Here is an 11337-nt window from a genome sequence, read left to right as displayed (position 1 = left end):
ATGTTGTTATTTTAGAATCCTTTTAGGTTTTCAGAAAAATTGTGAGGATAGTAAAAAGAGATCCATGTATGTCCCACTCAGTTTCATCTGATATTAAATAATAAATGTTATTTTAGAATCCTTTTAGGTTTTCAGAAAAATTGTGAGGATAGTAAAAAGAGATCCATGTATGTCCCACTCAGTTTCCCCATCTGATATTAGTGATGACACATTTTTCATAATGAACCAATATTGATACATTGTTATTATTAACTGAAGTTCATATTTTATTCACATTTCCTTTGTTTTTACATAATGTCCTTTTTCTGTTCTAGGGCTCCGCCTAGGTTACCACGTTATATCTAGTCATCATGTCTCCTTCGGCTTCTCTAGGCTGCAACTATTTCTCAGACTTTTTGATTTTGGTGACCCTGACAGTTTTGAGGAGTGCTGGTCAGGTAGTTTGTAGAATGACCCTCAGTTTGGGTTTGTCTGGTATTTTTCTCATGATTAGACTGGGGTTAGGTTTGGGGAGGAAGGCAATGGGAGTCAAGTATCATTCTCATCACGTCATATTAAGGCTGTGCTATCAACATGACTTCTCACTGTTGATATGAACCTTAGTCTCCTGGCTGAGGTCATGTTGGTCAGGTTTCTCCACGGTTGTTCACCCCCCCCTCCCCCTTTCCCTACTGTCCTCTTTGGAAGGATGTCACCATGTGCAGTCCATACTTAAGGAGTGGGCAATTGTTCTTCACCTCCCTGAATGCAGAATATTTGCCTAAATTATTTGGAATTCTTCATAGAAGATTTGTCTTTTCTCCTCTATTCATTTTTTGCTGCTGTGGTTAAAAATAAGTACCATGCAAAAAATCAATGCGGAATGTTGTGTGTGGCGTTCAGTCTGATTCCAAAGTGTTACAGAAGAGCAAAGAAATACCAAGCACGCTTCCTAGAGAAAGGGAGGAACCCATTTATTAACACTAGTGGACTCGGGGAATAATTTCCAAATCAGAGTGAAGTAACAGGCAGAGGCTTCGCTTTTTATAACCTTCTGGGGTCTTTGTCTTGCAGATATGGTTCCTCCCCCTTTTGTGGGCTTACAGGAAGGCCCCCATATGTTGATGATCTGTCCTGGGGCCAGCGATCACGACCCCCCCCCACCCCCAGGGCAATGCATTGTTCAAGTTTTTAAGGCCTGACAAGCCCTGCAAGACTTTGGGGAAGGAGGCAATGACCTTAATTATAGGTCATCAAGAATGCACACTGAGCTTGTTGGCATGAATTCCAATTGCTAGCCCCCAAAATATCAGGGTTACATTTGAATTAGCCCTTTTTAGCCTTCTCATCATTGTGGGATTTTTTTGTTTTTATTTTTTGAGCATGTTCTTATTTTCTGGTACTACAAAATACTCCAGGCTCATCTTTTATACTTCTTGCCTCATTCCTAAAATAACCGTATCTCAAGGAGCCCTGGTTCCTTATACTGGAGAATAAACTAGAAACCAAGATCTGGGCATAAAGTGTGGTTGTTGCTATCTGTATGTTCTTGCTTCTGAGCCCTCCTCGCTGACAGAGCAAGGAAGTATATGTGTGCATACTTACCTGTGTGTATTTCTATGTGTACCACCTGTATTTATATTTAGGTAACATGAGTTCATATTGATATCTCCAGCTCTAATTCATTACCACCTGGATCATTCTGGCTTCCTCCCCTTGCTTACTGGAACGTCCCACTCGGACAGTGAGACACCTAGCTCCCACCATCCACCATCCGTTTACTTAGTTGTTCAATTCCAGCATACATGTGTAATGGTGTCAGCATTATCAGTAGACTGTTAGAGTATAGTACTCACGCACAGTTCCTTCTACCTTCAGTCTCACAGACTTCACTCATTTCGAAAAGTACTTAGGTAAGCACTTTTTCTTCTACCCACTTCAGTGAGGTTGTTTCATACATATACAATATAATTAGATTCTTTTGTAATTTCACTTCAGGATCCCCTGGCCTCAGAAATAATTTTTAAAAATTTGCATACATTAAGGTCCATTCTTTGTTCTGTAAAGTTCCTTGGGTTTTGAAACCCACAGAAAATGTCATGTATCCACCATTACAGTTACTTACAGAATAGTTTCACTGCCCTAAAAAGTTCTCTGTGGCCTGGCCAGTGTGACTCAGTGTTTGAGCATGGACCTATCAACCAGGAGGTCACGGTTCGATTCCCAGTGAGGGCACATGCCTGGGTTGCGGGCTTGATCCCCAGTAGGGGGCATGCAGGAGGCAGCCAATCAATGATTCTCTCTCATCACTGATGTTTCCGTCTCTCTCTCTCTGCCTCCTTTCCTTTCTGAAATCAATAATAAAAAAATATTTTTTTAAAAAAGTCCCCTATGCTTCACTTATTTAACCCTTATGCCTCTCCTCCTATCCTCTGGCCAACACTGATATATTTACCCTCTCTGTTGGGGTCCAACCCCAGCAGGTCCAGGGGTCCCCAAAGGTGTGGACGAAGTCGGCGAAGAAGGAATGACAGGGAGGCAGCATTCAGTTGTACAGCAGCCTAGCCAGGATCTCTAGCCACGATCTCTGGCCAAGTTCTGGTTAGGATCTCCAGCCAGGTTCTGTTGCCATGTTCTCTCACTAGGTTCTCCAGCCAGGTTCTCCAGGTTCTCCAGCCATGTTCTAGCCCGGATCTCCAGTCAGGTTCTATCGCCAGGTTCTAGTCAGGTTCTCTTGCCATGTTTTCTTGCTAAGTTCTGTCTCTAGGTTCTGTCTTCTGTTGTCTTGTTACATCTGTATTTATACCAGTTGATTTTAATCCTATCAATTTCTTATCTCCATTCCAGGGAGTAAAGATTATGTAGCTCAAAAGTGATTGTTTATAGTTAAAGTGATTAACTACCCGCCTTAGTTAAGGAGTTTTACTGATTTATTCCCTTCCTTAGTCCTGTTAATCCCTAACTCCAGGGGAAAATCCCCACCTGGGGAAACAACCTTTCTCAGAGAGGTGACCTTGGTTAAAACACATAGCGCCAAGAAGGGGAGCAAACATATTAAGAACAGTATGCCATATACGCCAGGTCCCTTGAAACATATGCTGTGCAGATGTTTCTTCCCTGCAGCGACTGTGTCAAGCAGCAAAGGATGGACCGGCTCCCGGCACCTCTCTATAGTTTTTGTCTTTTTGGAATGGTGTATAATTGGAATCATATACCGATAATATTTAGCCTTTTCAGACTGGCTTCTTTTACTTAGTGATATACATGTAATATTCATGTCTTTTGTGGCTTGATAACCCATTCTTTTAAAAAAATGATTTGAGAAAGAGAAAAAAAGGGAAGAGAGAGAAAAAAACCCCACACTGATTTATTGTTCCACTTATTTATGCATTCATTGGTTGATTCTGACTGGGGATCAAACCCGAAACCTTGGTGTATCCGGACGACACGCTAACCAACCAGGGCCTCATTCTTTTTTATTGCTAAATGATATTTCATTATAGGGATATACCACAGTTTGGTTATCCAGTCACCTGTTAAATGACATCTTGGCTGGTTCCAGTTTTTTGTTTTGTTTTGTTTTGTTTTTTAAATATATTTTATTGATTTTTTACAGAGAAGAAGGGAAAGGGATAGAGAGTTAGAAACATCGATGAGAGAGGAACATCGATCAGCTGCCTCCTGCACACCCCCCAGTGGGGATGTGCCCGCAACCAAGGTACATGCCCTTGACCGGAATTGAACCTGGGACCCTTGAGTCCACAGGCCGATGCTCTATCCACTGAGCCACACAGGTTAGGGCTGGTTCCAGTTTTTTATGATTATGAATAAAGCTGCTATAATTCTTTGCATGCAGGTTTTTATGTGGACCTAGATCTTCAAATCAATAAATACTTAGGAGCATGATTGCTGGTCATATGGTAAGACTATGTCCAGCTTTGTAAGAAACTGCCGGACTGCTTCCAAAGCAGCTATACCATTTTCCACTTCTACAGTCAATGAATGAGCATTACTGTTGCTCCACATCCTTGCCTGCAGTTGGTATTGTCAGTTTTCTGGATTTCAACCATTCTAAGAGGTGTCCCCATATGCCATTCACTAACTTACTAGTAAATACCTTGGCTCTCTAACCTTTGCAGTGGTTCTCAACCTTCTGGCCCTTTAAATACAGTTCCTCATGTTGTGACCCAACCATAAAATTATTTTCGTTGCTACTTCATAACTGTAATATTGCTACTGTTATGAATCGTAATGTAAATATCTGATATGCAGGATGGTCTTAGGCGACCCCTGTGAGAGGGTCATTTGATCGCCAAAGGGGTCTCGACCCACAGGTTGAGAACCGCTGCTTTAGAGTAAAGCAAGAGAGCTGGAATCCAGTGGGGATTTGGTTTCTAGAAATAACTAACCATGGGGTTGTAGAATTTTAGAAACAACCTATTCTGGTTCTCCCTGTCTTATTTTTGTTATATGCTGAAGACAATGAGAAGGTGACCTGAAATATTCCAAAAGAACACTTCCGGCTTGAATTCAGATGTTATATATTTATATAAGGCACATAAGATCCACGTTCATCCAGTATGTCCTATTGAGTTGTTGAGGGATTGAACTTCTTATAATGTACTGTCTGGTGTGCTGGATGATGGCGATGCAGTGATGAGTCAATCAGACATAGTCTTGTCCTCAGTAAGTTTACAGTCTACCTGGGGAGACAAACAGTTACAATGCACAGCAATCAGGGCTGTGATGGGAGAAATATAGGGAGCTGTGGGAACACCAGTGTCAGGGCAGGCACCTGACCCATCTAGGAGGGGTCAGAGAGGCTTCTTAGAAGAAGTGACTTCTAAGATGTGGCCTACAGTAGGGGATTGGCTAACGGTAGTTCGTGGGCCAAATCCAGCTTGCTGCCGGCTTTTGTACCCCCTGTGAACTAAGAATAGTTTTTATATTTTAAAATGTTGAAAAGAATCAAGAGAATAATATTTTGTGATGTGAAAATTATAAAATATCCAAGTTTCAGTGACCATAAATGAAGTTTATTGGAATACAGCCATGCCCATGGCTGCTTTTGCGTATTAGGCAGAGCTGAGTAGTTGTAACTGTATGGTCTACAAAGCCTAGGACATTTTCTCTCTGGTGCTTTACAGAAAACGTTTGCTGACCCCTGGCCACAGGATGGTAGGAGTTAGCTGTGTAAAGCAGAGCAAGGAAGAAAGAAGTCGGTTTCTAATGGGGTCTTTGTATAACTGCAGTAACTTTAATATACTTGGGATATGGCATTGAAGGAGGGAGGGGGCCAGAGGTGGGCAGGATCTCCACTGGAAAGAGACTTGACAGCTATATTAAGGGGTTTGGGTTTTATCAGTGGGGGGATTTTAAAAGGTTTTAACAGATCAGATTTCCTTTTTCAAAAAATCCTTTGTCACAGTGTAGAGATTGGGTTAGAGAGAGTGGGGTGAGAACGGAGACAGGGAGACTTGTTGAGGTGTATGTGTGTGTGTTTTTTTTAAGTATATTTGTATTGATTTCAGAGAGGAAGGGAAAGGGAGAGAGAGATAGAAACATCAATGATGAGAGAGAATCATTGATTGGCTGCCTCCTGCATAACCTCCACTGGGGATCGAGCCCACAACTTGGCCATATGCCCTGACCGGGAATTGAACTGTGACCTCTGGTTCATAGGTTGACACTCAACCACTGAGCCACGCCGGCCGAGCCTCGTTGAGGTTTTCAAAGTCATTCAGGGAGATGTTGGTAAACTGGATTGGTATAGTGACATTGGGGATAGGAATAGATTGATTTGAGAGGCATTGAGGAAAGCAAAATTGAATAGGTGATTCACTGGAGGCATTGAAATGTATTATTTTCATGTTTCAAATGATTGTGTTTTCTTTTCAACTCCAAAGTTTGTTTGCTTTTTTCTGGATCATGTGAATGCATGGTTGAAAAGTCCATGTTTAGTAATAGTCTTCAGAGCAAAATTCTTTAGTGATGTTTCATGCCTCTGGTGCCCCTTGAAACTTGTGTATTAAAGCAGCATCTCTCTTTGGCCTCTTCATGCTGTTTCCTGTTGACAAGGGATCTGGGTTTTAAGGAGCAGAGAAGTTATTGGCAGATTAATGTTCTAATTATTAACTTTCTAATTATCTTGGTTTAACAACTTCCCCAAATATTTCTTTGTTGCAAGTCCTTGTGCTCTTTGGTTTTCAAGGCAGTTTGTTGACACTGACAAGCTCTTCTCATTCTCGAGGGCACTTAGGCCCTTTCCAGTTTTAGATATCTAACCCTTGCCTTTTTCCTCCTTGGAATTGAAGTGTCACTTGCAGTAAGTGGTAATAAGATCTTATATTTTACTAGAGGCCCAGCGCACGAAATTCGTGCGCCTGTACTGTCCCTAGGCCTGGCCTGCAATCCAGGCCATCTTCCTGGGCTGCTGGCAGCTGGCCCCGTCCCCGGCTGCCACCCACCCCCAGTTCCTCGTTCCCCATCTGGCGATAGGAGCCTGCCAGCTGGGGCAGCTCCTGCATTGAGCGTCTGCCCCCTGGTGGTCAGTGCACGTCATAGCGACTGGTTGTTCTGCCGTTCGGTCAATTTGCATATTACCCTTTTATTATATAGGGCAGGGGTCCTCAAACTTTTTAAACAGGGGGCCAGTTCACTGTCCCTCAGACCGTTGGAGGGCCGGACTATAGTTTGAAAAAAAACTATGAACAAATTCCTATGCACACTGCACATATCTTATTTTGAAGTAAAAAAACAAAACGGGAACAAATACAATATTTGTATTTGCATGTGGCCCGCGGGCCGTAGTTTGAGGACCCCTGATATAGGGTAATATGTTGTGTTGTCTCAGAATGCTTACTCACATGTCAGTTATTTGATCCCTATAATAAACCTGTGAGGAGGGCAGCACAGGCCAAGTTACTGAGATTTGGAGAGGGCAGATGACTTGCTCATAGTCAAAGGACAATAAACAGTAGAGCTGGTGATAGAACTTAGGTCTGCAGATATCATAGCTTTATTCATTCTATAGTGCACTCTGTCTCCAAGAAAAAGGAGTGTTATGTTTTCAGCAGTAGACAGCTGGATGAAAATTTTTTTTCTTTCTTCTTGGTATATGCTTTGTGGGAGCTTCACCCAGACACCGACAAAACATAGGCTTTCCTATGTTTTTGAGTAACATGTGGACTACTAGTAATGCCTAGTATGATTTGAGAAACTGTGGTCTGTATGCTAAAGTATATGTGAGAGTATACGTAACTATGTTTTAATTCTTTCTCCCCCCCCACTTAGGTGGTTCTCACTTGGACAATTTGAGGCCAAATGGGAAAGGCCTGTTTGTGGACCAGAGCTCCCGGGGTCAGGATAAACCAGAAAACTTGCTCACAAGGTAATCAGCTCTCCCTTCACTGCTACCTCTTAGGACTGAGGTTTTCTTCATTATAGAACTGAAACCATTCCTGTGAATGAGGTAAGTTGTCCCAGGGTAGCTGGCCTAAGAAATGTAGGATATTTGTTGAGCACTTACTGTGTATGCCACATAGTTACCCAAGTTATCTTATTTTAACCTGAGAAGTAGGTACTATTATTTTTCTGTCTTACAGCTAAGGGAACAGGTGAGAAGAGAGGTTGTAAAACTCACCCAAGATCTAGAACTAGCAAGTGGCAGATCTAGGATTTGAAACTGGCATCTAAATCTATCTTAGAAATGCAGATCAGAAACATTTTGATTTCTCCCTCCCATTCTTTCGAGACTTTGCTGACGCTGAAGAGTCTTCTTTTTCCCGTTTTTCTTTACCCCTTTCTTTTTTTCTGATGTGCTGTTATATTTAGTATGTACTCTAGCGCACCCTACTGATCATGGCCAGAGTCTTCTGGTCAAGATAAAACTGCTTTATTGTGTCAGTATTTTAATTTTGCACTTAAGCTGCAATGAACAGATCCTGAACTTTAAGTGAACCCAGGTCTGTCATTCTCAATTCACCTTTGAGCCTTCTTGGTACACACAGATACATTTTTACATAGCCTTAATTAATACAGGGTGGGGCAAAAGTAGGTTTACAGTTGTTCCTATGGAAAATAATACAATGATTAATAAATGATAATACAATGTGTACTCACAACTGTAAACCTACTTTTACCCCACCCTGTATGTACATGACAAGAGTAATAGCAAACACTTAAGTGGCATTTATTTAGTGTCAGAAACTACTTCAAGTGCTTTCTAGATCTTAATTCATTAAGTGATTTTCAAAAAAAGTTTCTGGAGCTATTATTATGATTCTGTTAGATAAGTGTCAAATTTTGTTTAATTTTAAAGTTAGCATTTGAATAATTTTTAATATGACTAAAACTACATAAATCGAACCCGCAACCCAGGGATGTACCCTGACCGGGAGTTGAACCCACAGCCTTTTGGTGCATGGGATGGTGCTCCAACCAACTGAGCCACACTGGCCAAGGCTGGATTGTTTCACAGCCTTGTTATGTGAGGCACTCTGTCACCATCCAGCTGCGTGAATCATTAATGATGCTGGGTCTCATTGTTTCCCATTTGAAAAATGAAGGCATTAGATTACAATATCTTCAAGGTCCCCTTCTGGTCTGAGATTCTATGAATGTATTTTCAGAAACCCTCTGGACCAATGTACTATGTAGTCAACAACATGTATGTTTACTTAATTCCACATAGAAGTCGTATTGTTTTAGCAAATAAGTTTTACTTTAGCCTCCTTTTGCCTTCTGTGACTCAGATGTTTGTGTGTGGAAACTTCTAGCTTTATGTTTATGTCATGAAGGACTCATCAAAATATGATAACAATTTTTTTTGGTCTGTTTTTCTAGACAGACTAAATCCAAGTTGGAAATTACCGACATGGTTCGCTCTTCCACTATCACAGTCTCAGACAAGGCTCATATTTTGTCGATGCAGAAGTTCGGACTGCGAGAGACACTGGTGAAATCATATCTGATGCAGAAAGAGGAGGATTATACCTATATCCAGAACTTCAGGTAGCTAACCGGCTCTTAGACTGTTTCCAAAGGAAAATGATCATTCAACTAGCACTTACCTCCACCCCCAGTACCCTGGATTTGAAAGCAAATCCTACTACAGATCTCTCCCTTCATTTTCTAAAATGAGTGATTCCATTCACTCTTCATTAGCAGGCGTTTATTCTGTGCCTTTTCGGCCGGGCACTCTGGTGGGTGTGGTACAGTGGGAGTGACACAGCTTGCACATAGTTACAGCAATATTTGAAGAGCTATATGGATACAAAAAAAGGAACGTAGCCTACCCTTGGTCGTTCTGGGCCTTTGAAGAAAGTCATTTAAATTGAAGTTAGTAAATTGAAGTTAGTGTTTGGTAATCTTTTTAGACAGGGTTACTGAAAGTTGAATGAATCAAGGTTGCATGATTCTGCTAGATCTTTTTAAATTATTGCACTGTGACCATAAGACAAAGTAACATTGCTTCTAGGGATAGAAATAGTCCAGTGATGGCGAACCTATGACATGCGTGTCAGAGGTGACACGCGAACTCATTTTTTGGTTGATTTTTCTTTGTTAAGTGGCATTTAAATATATAAAATAAATATCAAAAATATAAGTCTTTGTTTTACTATGGTTGCAAATATCAAAAAATTTCTATATGTGACACGGCACCAGAGTTAAGTTAGGGTTTTTCAAAATGCTGACACGCCGAGCTCAAAAGGTTCACCATCACTGTCCTAGACTAAGACTTCCCTAGGTAACAATATTGCATAGGTAGCACTTAAGAGGCACCTTAAAATATTAACTAATTAGTTAATTAATTCTTCATAGGTATTCTTCCTAAGACAGCCCTTGACTAGCAGGTTTGTCCTTAGTCAAAAGAGCCCCCCCAACCCACCGGCCCAGCTGGCGTGGCTCAGTAGTTGAGCGTCGACCTATGAACCAGAAGGTCAGGGTTCAATTCCCAGTCAGAGCTCGGTCAGGTTGCAGGCTTGATCCCCAGTAGGGGGCATGCAGGAGGCAGCCAAATCAATGATTCTCTCATCATCGATGTTTCTATCTCTCTCCCTCTCCCTTCCTCTCTCTAAAATCAATAGAAGAAAAAATTTTAAAGAGCCCCCCTCCCCTGTATTGAGCCCACATGTGCAGGGCCCACTGGGGAGGGGGGGAGCAGATTCCCTCGACGTGCAGTCATTCAACCCAGCTTGCCTCTTTGGGAGTCAGAACTGCAGGCCTGGGTTGAAGGTCAGGTTCTAGAGCTTCCTCCTTCTATACAGCGGCTGGAAAGATGGAAGGATAGAAAGGTGGACGCCCCTATATTTCTCACCAGTTTTTTTTGGCAGCCCTGGAAGAAACTGTTAAAAGTCACTCCTTGCTTTCTAAAGGATCGTCTTCACTGCCTGCCAACGATTGCATGACCTCCACGCCAAGGCGGAGAGCAAAGAGCTGAGATTGTGGGAGCGATTAATGTCCCCATACAGGGAAATCTCCCCCCCTTTTTTGCATAGGCAGCAGTTCAATAAATAATTAATGCTTGTTAATCTTCTAGCTATTTCTCCCATTGTAAAAAAATTAATTGGTCTTCATCATGTATTGCGTTGTAACCGGGAGGGATTTGGCCCCCAGCCGCCACCTGCTGGAACACGCTCCTCCTGAAGCTCATTGGTGTGTGGCAGTGACACTTGGCAGCCGTGCCCAGCCCCCGGGTTCAGGGCATGAATGAGAGCGCACGGAGCTGCGCAGGCACCTGGGGAGGGAGCGCCGCACACAAACACTGCCTCTTTCTTCCCGGGGCCGGCCGGCAGTGTGCAAGCGCGCTTCCCACATCTCCTCCCTCGCTGCTGACAGCCCGATTTGCAAAAGAGGTTGAGCAAGATTCGCGATGGGGTGGGGGAGCAGCAGCATGTCACTCTGGGCCTCGGATTACAGACAACAAATGCCCTGGGATCTCTTTCTGGCCTTGGCCACTGATCTGTGCCTCAGTTGGCCTGAGCAGGACTATTAGACCCGTGGGAGGTGAGATGAGGAGGGTCAGGGTGGGAGGGAAACACCCTAGGCGGCTCCGTTCCTCCAGCCTCAACTACTACATTTTTCTCTCTTTTTATATCATCAATCAATCATACCACCTCCTCCTCCAGGAAGTTTTTCTAGATTAAACCAGTGTGGCTACCCGCACCCAATGCCTGACTTGCCCTTCCCCCTCAGTGCCCTTAGGTGATTTTCCTAAAGACAAAGTTCTGTCATGATGATTGCTGCCTCCTTTATTTTCTCATATTACTAGAGGCCTGATGCATGAAATTCACACAGGGTAGGGTCCCTAGGCCTGGCCTTCCCACCTCCCTGCCTCCTCCTGCCCTCGCTCCCCCC

At 42.8% G+C, this 11337-nt stretch overlaps 1 protein-coding gene across 1 annotated transcript in view; it reads left to right on the top strand.

Annotated features, from left to right (window-relative positions):
• The window catches only part of INPP5B (inositol polyphosphate-5-phosphatase B), a 78873-nt gene that overhangs the window by 30125 nt on the left and 37411 nt on the right, over window positions 1-11337 (top strand). The window contains exons 8-9 of the mRNA XM_014541570.1: window positions 7273-7369; window positions 8824-8991. Coding sequence (XP_014397056.1) covers window positions 7273-7369; window positions 8824-8991 — 265 coding nt within the window. The remainder of the gene's footprint in view (window positions 1-7272; window positions 7370-8823; window positions 8992-11337) is intronic.

This window comes from Myotis brandtii, unplaced genomic scaffold (genome assembly GCF_000412655.1).
Source record: "Myotis brandtii unplaced genomic scaffold, ASM41265v1 scaffold274, whole genome shotgun sequence".
NCBI classification, from domain to species: domain Eukaryota; kingdom Metazoa; phylum Chordata; class Mammalia; order Chiroptera; family Vespertilionidae; genus Myotis; species Myotis brandtii.
Note: the sequence above shows the minus strand (reverse complement) of the source record. Positions and strands in the feature narration are given on the sequence as shown.